Source organism: Bos mutus, chromosome 19 (assembly GCF_027580195.1).
Source record: "Bos mutus isolate GX-2022 chromosome 19, NWIPB_WYAK_1.1, whole genome shotgun sequence".
Taxonomy (NCBI): Eukaryota; Metazoa; Chordata; class Mammalia; order Artiodactyla; family Bovidae; genus Bos; species Bos mutus.
Genome location: NC_091635.1, coordinates 8,085,935 through 8,106,089, shown reverse-complemented (window position 1 = coordinate 8,106,089; position 20,155 = coordinate 8,085,935). Strand labels below are relative to the sequence as shown.

General features: G+C 55.2%; 1 protein-coding gene across 8 annotated transcripts; it reads left to right on the top strand.

Moving 5' to 3' along the window:
• The first annotated feature begins 305 nt into the window (after positions 1-305).
• ST6GALNAC2 (ST6 N-acetylgalactosaminide alpha-2,6-sialyltransferase 2) lies at positions 306-19,519 on the top strand. 8 transcript variants are annotated; one of them, XM_070389128.1, is made up of 9 exons: positions 699-932; positions 4,785-4,848; positions 9,541-9,715; positions 10,333-10,501; positions 10,917-11,055; positions 13,470-13,573; positions 15,217-15,417; positions 17,407-17,506; positions 18,734-19,519. In XM_070389128.1, the coding sequence occupies exons 1-9, from the start codon at positions 808-810 to the stop codon at positions 18,899-18,901; spliced, it is 1,245 nt and encodes a 414-aa protein (XP_070245229.1). In that variant the 5' UTR covers positions 699-807; the 3' UTR covers positions 18,902-19,519. The 8 variants fall into 8 exon arrangements, 5 of the variants coding, with proteins under 5 accessions (XP_070245227.1, XP_070245226.1, XP_070245228.1 ...); XM_005908006.3 differs by having other exon boundaries at positions 703-932; positions 15,334-15,417; XM_070389126.1 differs by lacking the exon at positions 4,785-4,848 and having other exon boundaries at positions 306-932; positions 15,334-15,417.
• The last annotated feature ends 636 nt before the right edge of the window (positions 19,520-20,155 follow it).

The window sequence follows — 20,155 nt, the reverse complement described above, 5'->3', positions numbered from 1 at the left end:
TCCACTGGAGAATACAGTGTCTCATCTACCCCTTACCCCTGGAAAGGCTCTGCTTCCGGTGCACGGGAGCCCGGGCTTCCCCGGGCCTTCCTGATGACACCTGAGCCTCTGCTACACCTTTCAGGTGTCTCTGGGCTGCTGAGATCTCCAGGTTGCCCCGGGGTTGTAACAGGGACGCATTGTGACTGAGGGCTCTGGCCAGTCCATAAATCAGAGAGACGGACAACCTCAGCTCTCCCGCCTTTCCCATCCCGGGCAGGCCCCCTGCCCCACCCCCTCCAATTCCCGCCGGGGTCTGAGCGGTTGGGGTTTAACCCTGCATGCTCCCCGCCCCTCCCACGGGCCTCGGGTGCCAGGAAGCCGCGAGCCCAGGGGGCCCCCGAGGGCGCAGTGTGCGGCCCAGGCGGCAGGTGGCGGCGTCTCCCCGCGCCCCGCGGCCCCACAGAACCCCCGGACCGCGCGCACGCACGCCCTTCACGGTACCGGGAAGCGCCCTGCCCAACACCGGCTCGCGGCGTCTCTGGGCTGGGCCGTCCAAGTCCGGAGGACAGAGGGTAGCGCCTGAGAGGCGCGGGCAGCTCTGGGTGCCGGCGCGACACTCTCGCCTCCGGGACCCGCCGCACAGCCCCCAAGGGTGCGGCGGCGTCCGGAGGCCGGGAGCCGACAGAGGAAGAAAGGCGGGGCGGGGAGGGGCGGGGGGGCCGGGCGGGGCCGGACGGCCGACTCCGGGAGTCGAGCCCAGCGCACCCGGGCCTCTCCTCTCCGCCCGGGTCGGCTGCCCACGGGACGCCCTCGGGCCAAGGCTGCATGGGGCTCCAGCGTGGCCGGCTCTTCTGGCCGCTGCTCCTGCTCGCGGCTGTCTGCTCCGGGATCCTGGTCGCCCTGTACTCCTCGGCGGTGGAGTTGCACCTGGGGCCCCGAACCGAAGCCAGGTAGGAGCTGCCGCGCGGGACCTGTCCGGAGGGTGCAGGGGACGCGGGGACTCGGGCTGCGGCCCTTTGTACCCAGAGCCTCCACCCCGGCGTTAAACTCGTGCTGCCGGGGGTCCCACAGCTGCTGCTGTATCCAAGAGGAACTTCGCCCCTTGCTCACCGGAGATCCACTCCCGACAGCTTTCTGCTGACTTCCCTCCAGCCCTAATTAGAAACCCTTTCATCTGTCCTACTTTGGCTTGGACATCGGATTCAGATAAAATCAGTCCCGGCTTTCCACGGATTGTCCCTCGCTAACCTCACATTTCTCAGATTCTACTTTGGGGGCGGGGACCCAAGTCTCCCAGATCCAGCGTTGCGCGCGGCTCCTCAGCCCGGCGGCGGCAGGTCGCGCCTCTCCGGCTCGCTGTGGTCCCTGCCCTCCCCGCGCCCGGGTCGCTTCTCTCCTCCCGCTCTGTTCCGTTGTTTATTTTGATAAGCCCCGTCCGGGCGCGATCCGGTGAAGAGGTGGACTGCGGCCCACCTTGGGCTCCATCCAAGTTTCCCTCCCTGAGCTGCTCCTGCTGCGCTCCGCTCCCTCTCCCTGACCCTGGGCACCTTCCTTTCATTTGGTGCCCCAGGAGGAGAAACCTGAGAGCCTGCCTTTGGTAGGTCACGGTTTCCAGTTACTGAAGAAACCTTAAAAGGGATTTAGCTTTACTTCTGGAAGGTGGACCGAGCTGTGCCCAGCGTTTGGATTTGTAAGGCCCCATGGGTACCTACAGTCTGCTGCAGAGGCCTCTGGGCCCTGGCTTTCCCTTCCCAGTGCTTTTCGATCCACACAGTCCTCACTAAAGGGAATGAAGTCAGAATTAGTGTCTGCTCTCAGGAATGGGGCTCTCCAGGTGGCTCAGTGGTAGAGAATCTGCCTGCCAAGCAGGAGACCCAGGTTCAATCCCTGGGTCAGGAAGATCCCCTGGAGAAGGAAATGGCAACCCACTCCAGTATCCTTGCCTGGGAAATCCCAAGGACAGAGGAGCCTGGCGGGCTATAGTCCATGGGGTCGCAAAAGAGTCAGACACTCAGACAGGACTTCGCGACTAAAACACAAAACCAAAAACATTCAGGAAACAAAGTCAAAGGGCACCCAGTGTTACAAAACAATATGAAACACGCTTGCCATTGATTATGTGTCCCCTCCCTTTAGAAACAAAGGTGTTCTAGCTGGCAACACCTGAAGTTAACTTTGCCTCCTTGGAGTCAGACATTGCATAAGGAAAAGGACTGAAAAGAACTGAGGGTATTAAGAAAGGAGATCCGTATCAGTTTTCTGTAAAGATGTTTTGAAACACATTTATTTGAACATCCTTCAAAAGTAACTAATACCACTATAAATATGAGGTTGACTGAACATCCATTATACCTCAACAAAGCTTTTTTAAAAGACCTTTCATGTTTTAAAAATCTAGTACGACTTGTCCATATCCTTGATGTTTTGGTGATGTTTGCATTTTAGCTAAACCCCAGGGGCCAGGTCCAGACTCAGCCTCATTAGGAGCTGGACAAGCAGAGGGGCAGGTGGGATGGAAATCTGAGCAGGGCGAGCAAGCTATGTAACCCTCCCTCACCTGGGGATCAAAAGCAGCCCTCCCGGGCTACGGTGGGGAGTCCAGGGGAAGCCGAGTGCTGGGACCAGGCCTGGCACACCGGAGATAGGAGATGAGGCTCTCCTTGCAGGTTAGAGGGTGGAATCGGTCCAATCAGTAGTTCCTGGGCTTGGGATTTCTAGACTTGTTTTAGAGTGGGTTGCCATTTCCTCCTCCAGGGGATCTTCCTGACCAAACCCATTGTCTCCTGCATTTACCGCTGAGCCTTTGGAGAAGCCTTATTCCCACGGTGGTGTCTAAAAGCCTTTGGATTCCCGGGGTGGGGGGTGTCGGGGGAGTCTCTTGAGCAGAAGGGTTGCTCTGGAGAGGAGCTGGCCTTCCTGAGACCCGAGCGATTCAGGGCTCCCTCCTGTTTCTATTCCACCCATTCAGCAGTTCCTCTGTCAGATTCCAAGCCTGGCTGGCATGTTAGAATCACTGGGGAGGAAGGGATGACAGTGGGGGGAGGGGGGTTGAATCACTGGAGACCCAGAACCAACCGATCAGAATTCTGGTGTTTTTCAAAAGTTCCCTGGGGGTTCCTGAAGGCCACCTGCGCTGAGCACCACGGTGCCAGTTCCTCCTCTGAGAGGAGCTACAGGGTTTTGTGGTTGGCTGATCTGGGTTGAGTGGAGGATAGGATCGCCCTGCTTTTTCTGGCCTGCTCTTCCAAAGTCTTTCACAAACCCTGAAGGCAGGTGGGTCCAGATGCCCTTGTGGCTCAAACGGTCTTGGTGCCTAGAAGCAAGTCACTGGAAGCCTTTGTTTCCTTCGAAACTGCTGACCTCAGATCCTCCCCACCTGCTCCCTCGGGGTTGTAGGGGAGGTGGGAGGAGTCTGGGAATAGCCTGACTACCCTCTTGAATGGATAGGGGCTCCTGTTCCTTCCTGTTTGCCCTCTGCCCAGGTGGCTCAGTGGTAAAGAAAGTTACTGCTATTGTAGGAGCTGCGGGTTTGATTCCTGGGTCAGGAAGATCCCCTGGAGAAGGAAATGGCAACCCACTCCAGTATTCTTGCCTGGAAAATCCCATGGACAGAGGAGCCTGATATGCTACATACAGTCCATAGGGCCGCAAAGAGTCAGACACAACTAAGCGCGTGTGCGCCACACACACACACACACACACACACATTGGTGCAGGGACCACCTAGCACCTAGCAGGTGGGTGTAGGGCAGTAACCTAGACCCTTACCTCCCTCCAGAAGGGTCAGTGTCGTTGAGGCTGTCACAGGGTCCCTTCCCTTTGCCCTTTAGGTAACAATAGCTAATATTTAGAAGACACTTCTTACATAAGATAACACAGACTCTGTTTGAAGGCTCCCGACAAGAATGCAGGCAGGGCTTTACTGGGGCCCCTGCGGGCGGCAACGGGAAGGAAACCCAATGCCAATTTTTCTTGCTTGCTCCCTGGGGGTGGGGCGGGGCTCGGTGAGTTGGTTCCTTCTACAGGATGACAGTAGGGGTGGGTCCAGGGGGTCAGGCCAGAGAGGTGGCTTAGGTGGCCCGCCCACCCCCTTAGTGGTGCCACGTGCCAGGTCAATGTGCATACCTGCTTCTGCTCAGATTTTGGTCTTTCTGTATCTCTCTTGTTCATAATTTGCCCCAGCCGCCGCATGTACTCAGCTACTTTTAGTCCCTTGTAGTTTATTTTGCATTTTGTTGCTCAAGGAGACGTTTGTCCAAGTGCAAGCACTGCAGCAAAGGGTCCCAGGCCCCAGCCTGTCTCAATCTGACCATCTGCATACCTGCATGATCATCCCTGCTGAACAGACACAGACACTGAGCTTCTGAGAAGTTCAGTGGCTTCCAGAGATCCTGGAACCCAAACCCACGGTGTCGGGCTTTGGCCCCACCCCTTTCGCCAGGTGAAGGGGGCCCAGGGCACCCGGGATCTAAAACCTGTTTTGCGGGCCTTAACAGGGAGACCGCTTAGATGGTCACGAGCCCAGGCCGCTGGCAATCTTTCCTATTTTATATTTTCATGTCTTAACCACCATCTCGCTGTTCCCATACATTCCACATTTCAGCCACTTGCCAAGGGGCTAGGCAGAACATAATAAGGTGATAATATTTTGTGCCCAAAGAGAAAGAGATGAGCAAGAATCAGAGCATAGGGGAAAAAATAAAAAAATCAGACCCTGATGGACGATCAGCCTCCAGAGTTACCAGATGAGCACGCTTCGGGGGCAGGTCAGACCCCGGCTTTACTTCCGCCTTCTCCCCCAGGAACACCACGTCATCATCTCAAGCTTTCTTTGGACCCAAGGCACCGAATTCTAGGACACGAAAGGTACAGTGGCGGGCTACCCTGTGGCGGGGTACAAGGGGAAAGGAAAATGGGAATGAGAACATTCTTACAAGCCTACTGGGCGGGAGCTCTCTGGAAACCCCCCTCCCTCCTCTCCTCCCACCCCGGCTACATCCCCCTCCCCACCCAGAGAATGGAGCACAGAACTGAGGGGCCAGCCAGCGCTCTTTAGACCTGACCACTGAGGTCCCTGCACCCCAACAGCAGAGAAACATGGCTCCATCTTTACTCCCTGGGGTATAACCAGCAGAAAAGTTCTTGCAAATCTTGATTTATCATTAAAAGTTCTCTGACTTTTACATTCTACACCTCAAAATGTCTTTTTACTGTAAAACTCACATTTAAACTGTTAGCATGCATGCGTGCTAAGTCACTTCAGTTGTGTCCGACTGTTTGCAACCCTATGGGCTGTAGCCCTCTGTCCATGGGATTCTCCAGGCAAGAATACTGGAGTGGGTCGCCATGCCCTCCTCCAGGAGATCTTGCCCACCCAGGGATCGAACCCGCATCTCTTACGTCTCCTGCATTGGCAGGTGAGTTCTTTACCACTAGCACCACCTGAGAAGCCCTGTAAACTGTTTACCATGAAGTAAACCCAAGCCCAGGGGCCTCTCTGCTCTGTCACAGAGCACAGTGACCGTGGCCTTACAGGCCATCTCAAGCACTTTACCTGCGTTCTCTCACTTACACCTGTCGGCAAGGTCGGGAGGCAGCTTTTGCAGTAAAATGAGGCACAGAGATACCCTGCTCAGGTTACCCATGGAAAAGAGGTGGCACAGGGATTCAGGCCTCTCTTGGACCCCCGGGCTGGGTCTGAACTCCCGAGCAACATGCCCTCACCCTCTGTGCAGGCTGCAGTCAAGCGGGATGATGACTATGTAGTTCTGGCCTGGTCCCGGTTTAAGAGTTGTTTTTCATGCCCAAGACACTGGAACTTGTTAACTGAGGTCTCATGGGGGCAAGATCTCACCACATGCAAGACTGAGTAACTGCAAAGCTGTAAGCGGCAGAGCGAGCTCCCCTCGGCAGGTGATGGAGACCCCACCCCCGCCACCCCCCGCCCCAAGAACAGAGATCAGGTGGACACTTGGCGGACTGGCTAAAGAAAGTCTTCAAGCGTCTTAAAGCACTTGGCCAGGTCATCTTTACTTTTCCTAAAGTCCTTTCACCTTGAGCTGCTGCTGCTAAGTCGCTTCAGTCGTGTCAGACTCTGTGCGATCTCATAGACAGCAGCCCACCAGGCTCCCCCATCCCTGGGATTCTCCAGGCAAGAACACTGGAGTGGGTTGCCATTTCCTTCTCCAATGCAGGAAAGTGAAAAGTGACAGTGAAGTCGCTCAGTCGTGTCCGACCCTCAGCGACCCTATGGACTTCAACCTTCCAGGCTCCTCCATCCATGGGATTTTCCAGGCAAGAGTACGGGAGTGGGGTGCCATTGCCTTCTCCTACTTGATGCTAATTGACATATTTCCTCACCTGGTTTAAAAACAAAAAGATTTGAGCTTTTGTCTTTTGGATATATATGACATGGGGGAAAAAAATGAAGAAGTAGGTAAAGGAAAAATAAAGGTAAGAAAGTTAGACAATGTCAGATAAGTGCGTGAAAAATATGCCAGAGGGTGTCAGAGATGGGCTCTGAGCTTCCCTGTGACAACAGCAAAGAAGGAAAGCTTGCCACCCTGTCCATGAGATAAAAGCAAGCCAGCTGCCCAAGCAAAGTGCGCCTTTCTGGATATGGAGACCTGAAGATTTTTCTCTTGGAGCCTTGTAAAGGAGACCCTGGAAAACACCCCTATGATGAACTGAAGAGGAGTGAGACTGATGTAGTCAGTTCAGCTTAATGCTTGCTTTTAAAGCATGAATTTGGTCCATAAAGATTGCTGTGGGAGTAAAACAAGTTGAGCAGAACCCAAATTTCGTGTGTGTTTATCAGTGATTTTGTCAGCCAGAACACTGGTAAATGCAGAAAACCATACTGCACCAAAGGGAATCATGTAGGAATACCCAAAAGGCACGCACATGCACACTTCAGACAGCCATCTGCTTCATCGCATGTTTAATAACCGGCTTCCCACCACTTCACGATAACTCCCAAACTGCCACCCTTCCGAAGCCCACATCCCCAAGAATGTGTCAGTTCTTTTCCAAGGTCAAGTGCCATATTTTGAGAACTATTTATATATTTCTTGGGCTTCTCTGGTGACTCAGACAGTAAAGAATCTGACTGCAATGCAGGAGACCTGGGTTTGGTCCCTGGGTCGGGAAGATCCCCTGGAGAAGGTAATGGCTACCCACTCCAGTATTCTTGCCTGGAGAATCCCCTGGACAGAGGAGCCTGGTGGGCTACAGTCCATGGGGTTGCAAAGAGTAGGACACAACTGAGCGACTAACATTTTCACTTTTCTAGATGTTTCCTAACCAGTGAATGTGTGTAAAACTGCTTCTATCTTCATTTTATGCATCACTGATCAAGTTTTTTGAGTTTCTGCTGCTCATAGTCCCTTTTCCCGAAAGCCCTGTGGTTTGGGTTGCGGTTCTGCACGATGGTTTTTAGGCATTCGTATGTCACATAACAGCAGAAATGACTGTACTCTTTCCCACGTTGTCCTTTGATGAAACCAACGTCTTAACCAAGACCCCCTTCAGTGGAAGAATAGCCCTGACCAGACTGGGGCTGCTCAGGAATCTAACACGGGGGTCTGGGGGTAGAGGGGGGCTGGGGCCTGTCTGGTACGTGCTCTCCTTCAAGGCCGCTGGGTGCGGAGGCCCCTGCGTGCGGAGGCCCCTGCAAGGCTTCCTTTGCTGCTGGCACCAATGACCACCAACTTGGGAGCCTTAAAACAAGAGAAATGGAGTCTCTCACAGTTCTAGAGGCCAGAAGTCTGAAGTCAGGTATCCAGCAGGGCCAGCCGCCCTCTGAAGTCTCCAGGGAAGAATCTCTCCTGGCCTCTTCCAGCTTATGGGGGCTCTAGCTGTCCCCTGGCTTGCAGCTTCATCACTCACTCTCTGCCCCCGACCCCCACCATCAGCACGTGCCTTCTTTGTATGATTTTATTTTTGTTTATTTATTTTTGGCCGTGCGGCGTCTTCGTTGCTGCATGGGCCCTCCTCTAGTGGTGGTGAGCGAGGGCCACTCTCTAGCTGCGGTGCACGGGCTTCTCATTGCGGTGGCTTCTTTTGAGGCAGAACACAGACTCTAGGGCGTACACACTTCAGCCACTGCGGCCCATGGGCTCCGTAGTTGCGGCTGCCGGGCTCTAGAGCACAGGCTCAATAGTTGTGGAGCACAGACTTCATTGCTCCACGGCATGTGGGATCTTCCCGGATCAGGGGATCGAATTCATGTCTCCTGCACTGGCAGGTGGATTCTTTACCCCTGAGCCACCACGGGAAGCCTAGCACATGCCTTCTTATAAGGATACCAGTCATTGAATTTAGGGCCCACCTTAGTACATTAGAAGTTATACTCCATTTATGTGTGTGGCTCAGTCACTTCAGTCGTGTCTGACGCTTTGCAACCCTATGGACTGTAGCCAACCAGGTTCCTCTGTCCATGGGATTCCCCAGGCTGGAGTGTGTTGCCTAGCCCTCCTCCAGGGGATCTTCCCAACACAAGGATCAAACCCACGTCTCCTTCACCTTTTTGCATTGCAGGCAGATCCTTTACTGCTGAGCCACCTTACGGTATAATCTCACCTGACTGATTACATCTGCAAAGACCCTCTTTCCAAATAAGGTCACATTCTGAGGTTTGGGGCAGACATGAATTGGGAGAGGGGACATTATTCAACTCAAGATAGGCACCGGCTGGTCAAAGACATCACAGATCTTCCCAGTAGCCCTTTCCATGTGAACCCTACTGCAGCAAGGACGGCCAGGGCAAGGGTTTGGACCCAGGCTGATGGATTCCAAGGCCTGGGGTGGACCTCCTCCAATACAGGGCAGGCAGCTCTTACCCATTTGTGGGAAAGTGCCCTCAAGTTCCCCCCAAGTGTGAGGTAAAGTAGTAGGCCAGAGCCGTCAGGCCCCAGAGACGTGGCATCCAGGGAGAAGGGCTGGGCAGGGTAAATCCAGAAAGCTCTCTGACCCCTACCAGGCCACTGCGTACAGGCCAGCTTGGCTGGCACATCTAGGGGGTGGCCCAAGGCTGGAGAGGGGAAGGGCAGCACTTCCCTCCCAGCCCTCTTGTGGGGTATGCGGGCTCCCTGGAAGGTTCCTACCCACCCTACCTTCTAGAACAGCCCTCGGGGACTTCCCTGGGGGTCCTTGGGCTTCCCTGGTGAGTTTGATCCCTGGGTGTGGGAAGATCCCACCCAGGAGAAGGAAATGGCAACCACTCCAGTATTCTTGCCTGGAGAATCCCATGGATAGAGGAGCCTGGCAGGCTACAGTCCATGGGGTCACAAAGAGTGGGACAGAACTGAGCAACTAACACTGGGGTCCAGTGGTTAAGAATCCGCCTGGCAGTGTAGGGCACGTGGGTTCCATTCCTGGCTGGGCAAGTGGGATTCCCACATACCTCAGGGCAGCTAGGCCCACAGTGCCACTGGAGAGCTCTCATGCCACACCTAGAGAGACCTGACCACGAAGATCCTACATGATGCAACTAAGACCCAAGGCGGCTAAATAAGTAAATTAAAAAAAGAAACAGCCCTCTTATCTTGTCACCCACAGAACCTGCTCTGTCGACATCCACTTTCTCTTGCCGTTCAGCGGCACCCTCGCTTCCGGAATCTGTTTAACCTCTCCACTCCAGTGCTGCTGTCGGGGGACCTCTTCACCCCGCAGCTCTGGGACAGCCTGAGCCAGCACAAAGCCCCCTACGGCTGGCAGGGGCTCTCCCACCAAGGTAACCTGCAGCCCTCTGGCCCTAAATAGTCCATTCCTCCTGCTTTGGGGCCACGGTGCCCCTTTCTCCTCACTTCCTCCCAGGCAGGCTTCAAGGCTCACCTCCACTGCTGTGAGACTCCCTGCCTCTACAAGCACCCTCTACAAGGGTCAAGGAGAGGGGCCTGGCTACTGCCCCACCCGACCCCTCTACCAGTGGCTCTTGCCCTCCTGGGGCCTGGCATGAAAGATGGCCAGTGTGCAAAGGTGGCTGAGGATAGCAGTTGTGAGCCCTCAAACAGCCCAATGATGGCTGATGCTGGGAGAGACCACCCAGAGCCCCTTCCACTTTAAGTCGGCCCCTCACCCTACCCCCGAAGGCCCCAAATTATTTCCTTTTGGAATAAGCAAAGTCTTGGGAGGACTGGTTATCTGAGTTCTCAAGATGACTGGGGCCACAGCCAACCCTCCCGCCCCACCACCCTCTTTGCAGGCGTCCTGCTCCCACGGACGTTTCCCTGTCCTCCACCTTCTGTGCCTCTTGAGAGGGGCCTGGTGTCAGGCCTCAGGCAGGTGCGGGTGCCAGGAATTCTCGGGAAGGCCCCAGTGCCCCTCACAGCACTCCACCTTGTCCCACAGCCATCACCTCCACCCTCAGCCTCCTGAATGGCTCGGAGAGCACCAGGCTGTTCGCCGTCTCCCGGGAGCTGCTTCCTGGTTGCATCCGGTGTGCCGTGGTGGGTAACGGAGGCATTTTGAATGGCTCCCGCCAGGGTCAGAACATCGATGCCCATGACTACGTGTTCAGGTATGTGGGCTAGGGGCCAGGGAGGAAGCAGGAGAGGAGCTGGGTGGAGAGCTGGTCCCCAGCCAGCCCCCCGGGGGGAGCATCGTAGGTGAGGGCGTGGGCTAATGGAGCAGCAGCGGCCTCAGGCAGCTCAGCAGTTGTGACGGGCGGACAGGCGTGGACAAGGGCGTTAGGCAGACAGACCCTGAAGACGCACGAGGCTGTGGTCAACCCAGGGGACCCAGGAGGAAGGAGCTGCCAGGGCTGGCTTCGCCCATTTCACAGGGCATCCTTCAGGTGCCCGGCTTCAGGATGGGGCTGGCGACTGGGCACTGGGGCTGCCGTGGGTAGAGGGAGTGCCAGAAGCCTGGGGATGGAAGTCAACATGCAGTACCGTGTAGCCACAAGCAGGCTGATGAGCCTCTGTTTGGACCAGACTCAACGGTGCGGTGATCAAAGGCTTCGAGAATGACGTGGGCACCAAGATCTCCTTCTACGGTTTTACTGTGAACACAATGAAGAACTCCCTCATCTCCTACTCGAACGTGGGCTTCACCTCTGTGCCGCAGGGACAGGTGAGGCTCCCATGGGCACCACGGTCCCTGACAGCCAGCACCGTTGTTTCCTGTCCGCCCCCCATCGCACCACAGGGCAGGCCACGGGGTTCCCACGCCCCAGCCCAGCGGATGGACAGGTTGTACGCCAGGATCTAGGGCCTGTGTAATGGGGCGCCCTGTAGCTCAGGACCAGGAAAGCTCTGGAGTGGAGCGTGAATGACTAATGTTTACTGAAGGCTTATGGAGTGCCAGGCACTTTACAGAGGCCACGTCAGCCCCCTCTTACTGGTGAGGGCACTAAGACTCAGGGCCCCTTCGTTCAACAGACTGGCAGTGGAGCCCGACTCAAACCCCTGCTACCCCCCTGACCCAGAGGTCAGCAGCACACAGCCAGCCAGAGGGTATTTGCTGAGTGTCTCCTCCATTCCAACCCCACACACACTCAGCACAGCAGCCCCTGAGAACTGGAACCTGAGTCTGTCTGCTGCCTCCAGGCTCTTTCAGCCACACCCAGCTGCTCTAACACCATGCTTCCCCTTCTAGAGGGCTTCCCTGAGAGCTCAGTTGGTAAAGAATCCACCTGTGATGCAGGAGACCCCACTTCGATTTCCTGGTCAGGAAGATCCACTGGAGAAAGGAAATACTCACTCCAGTATTCCAGCCTGGAGAATTCAGAATTCCATGGACCGTATAGTCTATGGGGTCATAAAGAGGCAGACAAGACTGGAGCGACTTTCACTTTCTTTCCCCTTCTAGAGCAGGCTGGCTACCACATGCAGCGGGGAGGTCCCAAGATAAGGGTGCTGTGGTGCTTGATAGGGCTGGTTTGAGTTTTCAGCAGCTTCCTCCTCTTACCAGGGACGTCAGGGGTGTCCAAGCTACAGCATCCATGCTCTGAGGCCTCTTTTAGCTCATGATGAAACAAGATAGCACAGTTTCATTTCTGGTGTAGCCACAGAACCTGTATGCATGTGTGCTAAGTCGATTCAGTTGTGTCCAACTCTGTGCAACCCTATGTACTGTAGCCCTCCAGGCTCCTCTGTCCACGGGATTCTCCAAACAAGAATACTAGAGTGGGTTGCCATGCCCGCCTCCAGGGCATCTTCCTGAACCAGGGATCAAACTCCCATCTCTTATGTCTCCTGCATTGGTAGGTGAATTCTTTACCATTAGTGCTACCTGGGAAGAACCTGTATGAGTTTTCCTTAACTGCATGACGAATGACCCCCAAACCTCATAGCTGTAAACAACAAGTACTGCTTATCTTGCCATTTTCATGAGTCAGGAATTTGGGAGCAGCTCAGTAGAGTGATTTTGTCCACTTCTTTTTTTTTAGCCTCCTCTGGCAGCATGAAAGTGTTAGTTGCTCAGTCACGTGGTCCAACTCTCTGCGACCCCATGGGGTGTACCCCACCAGGCTCCTCTGTCCTTGGAATTCTCCAGGCAAGAATACTGCAGAGGGTAGCCTTTCTCTTCTCCAAGGGATCTTCCTGACCCAGAGTCCAAGCTGGGTCTCCCTCATTGCAGGCCGATTCTTTACTGTCTGGGCCATCAGGGATGCCCTTCCCAGATGACTCAGCAAGTAAAGAATCCACTTGCAATTCAGGAGACACAGGAGATGCAGGTTCAATCCCTGGGTTGGAAAGAGCCCCTGGAGAAAGAAATGGCAACCCACTCCAGTATTCTTGCCTGGGAAATCCCATGGCCAGAGGAGCCTGGCGGGCTACAGTCCAACGGGGTTGCAAAGAGTTGGACACGACTGAGCAACTAAGCATACACACACCAGCAGCATGTGGGACCCTAGTTTGCTGATGAGGGATTGAACTTGCACTCCTGCATTGGAAGGTGGAGTTTTAACCAGTGGACCAGAGAAGTCCCTCATCGGAGTGGTTTTGGCTCAGGGTCTCCCAGTAGTCACAGTCAGGCTTGACAGGGGCCGCGGTCATCAGAAGGCCCGCCTGGGCCAGGGTGAAGATGGCTCCCTCACAGCCCTCACCATGTGGGCCCCTCTGCAGGCTAATACACTGCCTCCCTGATGGGGTAGCTAGTTTGACCCAGAGCGAGTGATCCCAGAGAGCAAGGAAGCTCCTCCAGTGTCTTTTATGAACCCCTCTCCAAGGGGGTCACACACGCTTCCTTACTCCCACTTTTTCGTATCCATTAGAAAAATTCTTAGTCCCTCAGTCCAGCCCACACTCAAGGGAATGGCAGTTGAGCACGGCTCCTTGAAGGGAAGAGTATCAGCGGGTCTGAGTGCTGAAACCCTCAGTGGAACCCGAAAGAACAGGGCACCCAAAAGTGGAAAATACAGACTCAGAAAGGAGAGGCTCCTGCCCGGGCAGGGGCCGGACCGGGCGGAGGGCGGTCCACTCAGAGCAGGAAGTCCCCGTGGTCTTGTCCCCACCGGGGCTGCTTCTCTGTTGCCCCAACAGTACCTGCGCTATATCTTCATCCCCTCGGACATCCGTGACTACCTGATGCTGAGATCCGCCATCCTGGGTGTGCCTGTCCCCGAGGGCACCGATAAAGGAGACAGGTGAGCAGCCAAGCAGGGAAATAGGGCACGGTACTGCTCCCGGGTCCACCGTCAGATGGGAAAGGTGGCTGAAGGTGGCCAGAAAGGCCCCAAGAATCCACCAGAGCATTAGAAGAGTAAACTCTTCTTTTTTTCCTACCCTCGGGAAAGCCCAGGTAATGCTGCTGGTCCCCAGGGACCCTCCTGACCAGGTGGGCTGCAGGTTCAAGGGGCTCCTTTTGGAATGGGGGCCGGCAGGCCTGGCCCCTCAGCTTCAGCTGCGGTCCCCATAACCCGCCCAGCCACCCAGCTGGCCTGTCCGCAGCTGTCCCTGCTGTCCCGTTGAGTGCATTGTGTTTGGAGACTAAGAGTGAGGGCCAGGACCCATGCCACTCCTTGGCGGGCACCCTCCCAAGACTGCCCATGAAATGGGAGAGCAGGGGACGTGGGCCCAGTGTCCTGCAGAGTGGGAACAAAGGGCCCTCTGTCTGTCCTCCCCCACCTTCCTGGACAGCAGGCCCGTGTCCAGCTCTTTTGAACCATGTCCGGGCCTCATCTGAACCTTCTCCCTGTGGTGCTGAAGACAATTTCTTGTCCCTGAGTCGGGTCCTCATAAATCTGCACCAACCCCTGTGGCCGCCAAGGACCGACCCTCCTGTCTCGCTGGCTGGCCCCGGTACATCTCACCCACCCTCAAAGAGCACCTTCTGAGGCGTCCTTAGGGGTTAAGCCCTCGGGGGCCAGGCCGGCTACGCCAGCCCCGCCCTGTGCCCCGCCCCAACCTGCTGATGACCCAACAATCGCCTGGCAGCGGCTCCTGGGGGTGGGCTTTGCGACCCAGACGGGACTGGCTCCTGGGGTTGGGGGCTGGCTCAAAGACATCGGGTGGACATTAAGCCTCCCCAACACCAATGAGCTCCCCCTCCCATTCCCCTAATCCATCCCCTGCCCAGTCCCCCTCCCAGTCCAGATCCAACCATACCAACCAGCAGCCCTACGCCAGCTCTGGCGGCTCAGCTCCTTCACCGTCCCCCACCCGGGGGTCTTCCCGTGCCCCCTCTCACCCTGCCACCCCAAATGCCTCACAGCCCTCTTCCCGGGCCTCCTCCCTGACCCCCAGCCCTCATGTCCAGCCTCGGGGGTCTTCCCAAAATGCCACTCCACCTGCCTCCAAATCTCCCTCTCAATCTGGCTTGAAATCCCTCTCCCGAAACTCTTCCCAAACTCCCCCCATACCTGGCGCCAAGTCCCCCGCCCACAGTCCCGCGCCCTCAGCCTCCTACATCGGGCTCGGGCTTGGGCCCATCCGGGGCATCCCGTCCTACATCGCCCCCTACGTGCCCCGCTTCATGAAAGAGGCCCCCTTCTTCCAGCCTCCTACTTCGCCCCTCCCGCAGAACCAGTGCTTCCCCTGCTCCTTCCCCTGCTGGGCCCGGGACCGCCCGCGCAAGCCCCCCGACTCCCTGTACTTCCCTCTCCTCCCGCCCCCTCCGCACCTCCCCCGGGTCAGCTGCTCCTACCCGTCTCCCCCCGCCCTGTTCACGCCCCCCTCCTCCCTCTCCTACACCCCGCCCACCGAGGTCCTGGTGGGCGGGAAGCCGCACGTGGTGCCCACGGTGCTCCCAGCCACCTTCTACACCCCCTTCTCCCGCTACTACTCCCAGCCCCGCCCCTACCGGTCCATCCACCGACACCGCCCCAGCGCCTTTCACCTCTCCTCACTCCACAACCCGTCGTACGACGCCTCGGGCCGCTCTGTTCACTTCTATCGTGGGTCCTAGGCCTCAGACCTATTTTGGACTGGACTCCTCTGCCAGCAAATTCAGGCTACTCCATCCAGACTTCATCAGCTACCTGACAGAGAGGTAGGTGCGGGCAGGGGTGGTGCTGGGAGCAACTCCCCTGCCCACCCCCACCATTCGCCCCACACCTACAGGCTGCTGCTGCTGCTGCTGCCAAGTCGCTTCAGTTGTGTCCGACTCTGGGCGACCCCATAGAAGGCAGCCCACCATCCCTGGGATTCTCCAGGCAAGAACACTGGAGTGGGGTGCCATTGCCTTCTCCAATGCATGAAAATGAAAAGTGAAAGTGAAGTCGCTCAGTCGCCTCTGACTCTTTAGCGACCCCATGCACTGCAGCCCACCAGGCTCCTCCGTCCATGGTATTTTCCAGGCAAGAGTACTGGAGTGGGGTACCATTGCCTTCTCTGGCAGCACTGGCTTTATCCCCTGAAGATGAAACCCCAAGCTGGGTCATGTGCCGAGGACCACCGTGGCCGCCCCCACTCCCCGCCCCGCAGCACTTACACTGCTTCATTTACTTGTTGTTTAGTTCCTCAGTCCTGTCCCATTCTTTGTGACCCCATGGATGGTAGCCCGCCAGGCTTCTCTGTCCATGGCATCTCCCACAAAGAATACTGGAGTTGGTTACCACTTCCTTCTCCAGGGGACCTTCTGAACCCAGATTGAACCCGTCTTCTGTTATTGGCAGGTGGATTCTTTACCACTGAGCCACCAGGTTAAATACATTGATGGAGGTGATGTTCTATCACTCAAGGTAGACAGGAAACCCAACAGGCTTACTTACCAAAAACGTTCACCAACGCTTAGGCTGGGTATAGCGGGACTGTAAGTGTGGGGCTGTATGGGGACTAGTGGAAGCCAGCGTTCAGGCCCAAACACAGGAGGACCCTGGGAGGAGCCTGGGGAACCCCTGCCTGCAGATCTCCACCCCCATCCCACCCATCAGTGGTTCTCAGCAGGAGGCTGGTCCACCGTCCTGTCTGAAGTTTTGGTTGTCACTAGGCGACCTGAGTGCCCCTAGTGGGCAGAGGCCGGGGATGCTGCTGAACCACCTACAAGACACAGGGCAGCCCCTGCAACGCACATCTGTCCAGCCTGAAGTGGTGACAGTGCTGCAGCTGGGAAACCTACTGCATGCAGCCCCAGGCTAGCACCCCAAGACCCAGAGCAGGCCAGGGGTGGCAGGGGAGTCTGGGAGGCAAGCTGAAGACCACTCAACAGACGAAGAACAGGCTGAGAAGCTGGGTGGTTTGCCTGGCAAGGCCTAGATGAGAACCCAGGGCTGAGGTCAAGGCTCGTGGTCACCATACTGCGGCCTCACTTTGGGACCATCTGGGTGTCTGAAAGCGTGTACGTGTGCTTGCACACATGTGCGCCATCTCACTAGCGGCCCAGTGACAGGACCTACGTGTACTCTGTCCTCATGTGTGGCTCCTGCTTGGCCAGTCCGGAGGTGAAATTTAGGTGTCAGGTTAAATAACTACGCCAACTATGCCCTAGACGTTGTGGTGCGGGAGGGTGTTGCAGAGAGGAAAAGCAAGTTAGGCTGGACTCAGGCTTCTAGAGAGGGAGAGAGGGAAGGGTCTCACCTATGTTTCTTCAGGAGGGCCTGTTCCTCCTGCTCACTGCTTGTTACCTAAGGTGTTATTTCAACCAAAGATTTTTGTGTATAATTCATCTTTCTCCAAATGGCAGATGGGTGAGGGCAGAAGGGCCAGAAAATTTTGCCGTTTCCCAACCTGCCTGAGTTGGTGTAATGGCACAACCCTCAAGCAAATGTGCAAGACCAAAAGTCCTGGGGTTTTTTGGCTGCCCTGGGTTTTCTTTACTGCACAGGCTTTCTCTAGCTGTGGCGAACAAGGTCTGCTCTTCGCTGTGGGGTGCAGGCTTCTCATTTTGGTGGCCTCTCCAGAGTGCGGGCTCTAGGCACACGGGCTTAGTTGCTCCTCAGCATGTAGGATCTTCCTGGACCAGGGATTGAACCCATGTCCACTGGACCACCAAAGAAGTCCTCTGGAGTCTTTGAGTTTTGACACTTCTTTTTGCTTCCAGGTTTCTGAAATCAAAGTTGATTAACACAAAATTTGGAGACCTATACATGCCTAGTACTGGGGCCCTCATGTTGCTGACAGCTCTACATACCTGTGACCAGGTAAGAGGTCTGCTCTTTCAGGAGCCCACAGCAGCAGAGCTGGTGTGAATGGAACCTTATTCCATCCATGAGATCCTCTACGTGAGGCCTGCTAGCCCAGACCTGGGACTCTGGGCCTCCATCCCGTGGCAGAAGGCTCCCCAGCTGCAGGAGCCACCTAGTCTAGGGAATGGGGTGGAGGAAGTGCTCTCGGTCCCGTAGGGGACAGCCTTCGGACCCAGTCTTGCCTTCCTCCCCAGGGCCACCTTCCCCTGGGCTTGTCCTTTCACCCTCTGCCCCAGGGCAGACGCTGCACATGGTGTTTAAGGGACATATGACCCAACTGCTCTTGTGAAAGCAAAATCTCAACCAAAGTGGGTAGGGACATCTGTTTTGGGAGGACACTCTCAAACTGAGGTGGGCATCCTTCCACACGTGGAGTCTCTGAAATCACTCCATGAGCCAATTCTTGCTGGGGTGGTACCCATGAGCTGCAGAGACAGAGGCTGAGAATCAGTTTTCAGGGAAAGGCAGTGTTGACCCAGGCACAAGAGCTGGAGGCCAAGCACCACTGGACTCCAAGCACCACTGGACTCTGGTCCCCCTTTTCCATGTTTAAAACAGGACTCTCCTGTCTGCAGTCACCATGAGAACAGGAAACGGGAGGTAAGGGGCTTTCTGCCTCCATCTTGAGCATAATGATCATGGCTTTGGTGTCACAGACCAGAGTTCAAAACCCAGCCCAGCTACTTATTAGCTTGTGACTGCGGACACACGTTTTGGTTATCTTTCTGAGCCCATTTCCCCATTTGTAAAACAGGGACAGTATCTACGCTTAAGAGTTGGGTGAGAAAATGTGCAGAAATAACACAGTGCAGATATGAAAACGTGGGTGAGAACGGTTGTTTACTCTCACCTCCACACAAGGCAGCTATGCCTAAGTTCCTTCCACTTTATAAACTGTGCTTAGTCGCTCAGTCGTGTCCGACTCTGCAACCCCATGGACTGTAGCCCACCAGGAACCTCTGTCCATGGGGATTCTCCAGGAAATACTGGACTGGGTTGCCATTCCCTCCTCCAGGGGCCACACTGCAGGCACGTTCTTTACCATCTGAGCACCAGGGAAGCCCTTTACACCAGGGAAGCCCTGTGTAAATGGCTTCTCAAATGCTAGCAGCTCATTATGCTAATGAGCTGCTTCTCATAGCAGCTCAAATGCTAACTCAAATGCTAACTGTCCTTCTCCAGGTTAGCGCCTATGGATTCATCACAAGCAACTACCAGAAATTTTCTGACCACTATTTCGATCGAATGAAGAAGCCACTGATATTCTACGCAAACCACGACCTGTCCCTGGAAGCCACCCTTTGGAGGGACCTGCACAAGGCTGGCATCCTTTGGTTGTACCAGCGGTGACCCAAAAGCATCCAAGACCTTTATTTTTGCAGAGCTGCGGCCCTGGGCCCTCAAGTAACTAAAGCTACCTTCTTGTGTGTTCCATCCTTGACACCCACCTACCCCTTCACTACAGAGGACAGAGTGGATGTGTCAATGTCACTCAAGACTGCCCTTTGTGGGACACCCTGCCTTGTCCTTAGCTCACCCAAGGAGACTCCTCTGGGCCCAGGGAGACAACCCAACCTTGGTCGAGGAAAAACATTGCTCTGCTGGGCTCATCTTTAAAACTGAAGACAACACTCTCAAGATGAGACCGACCAGCACGAGCATGCAGGTATCCTTCAGAGCTGAGTGTTTTCCAAGCCAGCAGTGGCACAGACTGACTTGGTCAGTGGAGTGGCTCAGGGCCTCTCAATTAACGAAGGTCAAGCAGCAGTAGAAACAAATGCACTTTTCAGCCCAAATCCTCCCACTAGCATGTCCGGCCTCAGACTCCAAAGCAGTTCACCTCAAGGACATGTTGGAACAGCTTTTCTGAGAAAGGGAACAGACTCACTTCTGCCCCCTGATAAAGTGGGAGCACAAAGGGCAGAAAGTCATTTGAAATTAGTTAATTGCATAAATGACGGATAACCACTGTGTCTGTTTGTGTTGGGGAAAGTAGTGTATTACGCAGGGTATTAGCATGGAGAGTCTGAACCACCAGAAAGTCCTGGCCTCTGATTAAAGGCCCACTGAAGATGTATTAACACCCCATCACCAAAAGGACATTATTGGGTAACAAACCCTCATCACTGGACATTGACAATCAAGGCTTCAATAATTTGACTGGATACAGGCAGCTTTCTTTTAGATTATACGGGCTTCAAAGTGTAAATCAACTGAATGACCACTACACAGCTCCGCACACAAACCCTGGGTTTGACTGGCTGGTGTTACTATATCCCATAAGGCAGTGGAGCGGGCTGGGGAGGCCTCCCATCCAGAACCTGGCCTCTGGCCCCTGCTTCTGAAGGGTCATTCCTCTCCATACAACACCGCTGCCTTAGAAACTTAAGACGGGTGACTAAGAAAAACGACATATAGGATTTAACCACTATAGCAGCTACTTGAGAAAGCATGGCTTCCTGAGGCCTGGAACCCTTTCCCCCCATATTTTATTTTTTCCCTATTCCCATCACATCTGTAGTTAGCAAACCAGTCAATGGTATAAGATCGATTTAGTGAGAAGCTTTAAACTTTCATTTATAAAAGAATGTGCTGATGCACAGG

Coding starts and splice junctions, on each gene's coding strand:
- ST6GALNAC2 (XM_070389125.1), top strand. CDS start 321: ATGCTCCCCGCCCCTCCCACGGGCCTCGGGTGCCAGGAAGCCGCGAGC. Junction 933..9,540: donor GGGCCCCGAACCGAAGCCAG/GTAGGAGCTGCC, acceptor TGTCACCCACAG/AACCTGCTCTGTCGACATCC. Junction 10,502..10,916: donor GCCCATGACTACGTGTTCAG/GTATGTGGGCTA, acceptor TGTTTGGACCAG/ACTCAACGGTGCGGTGATCA.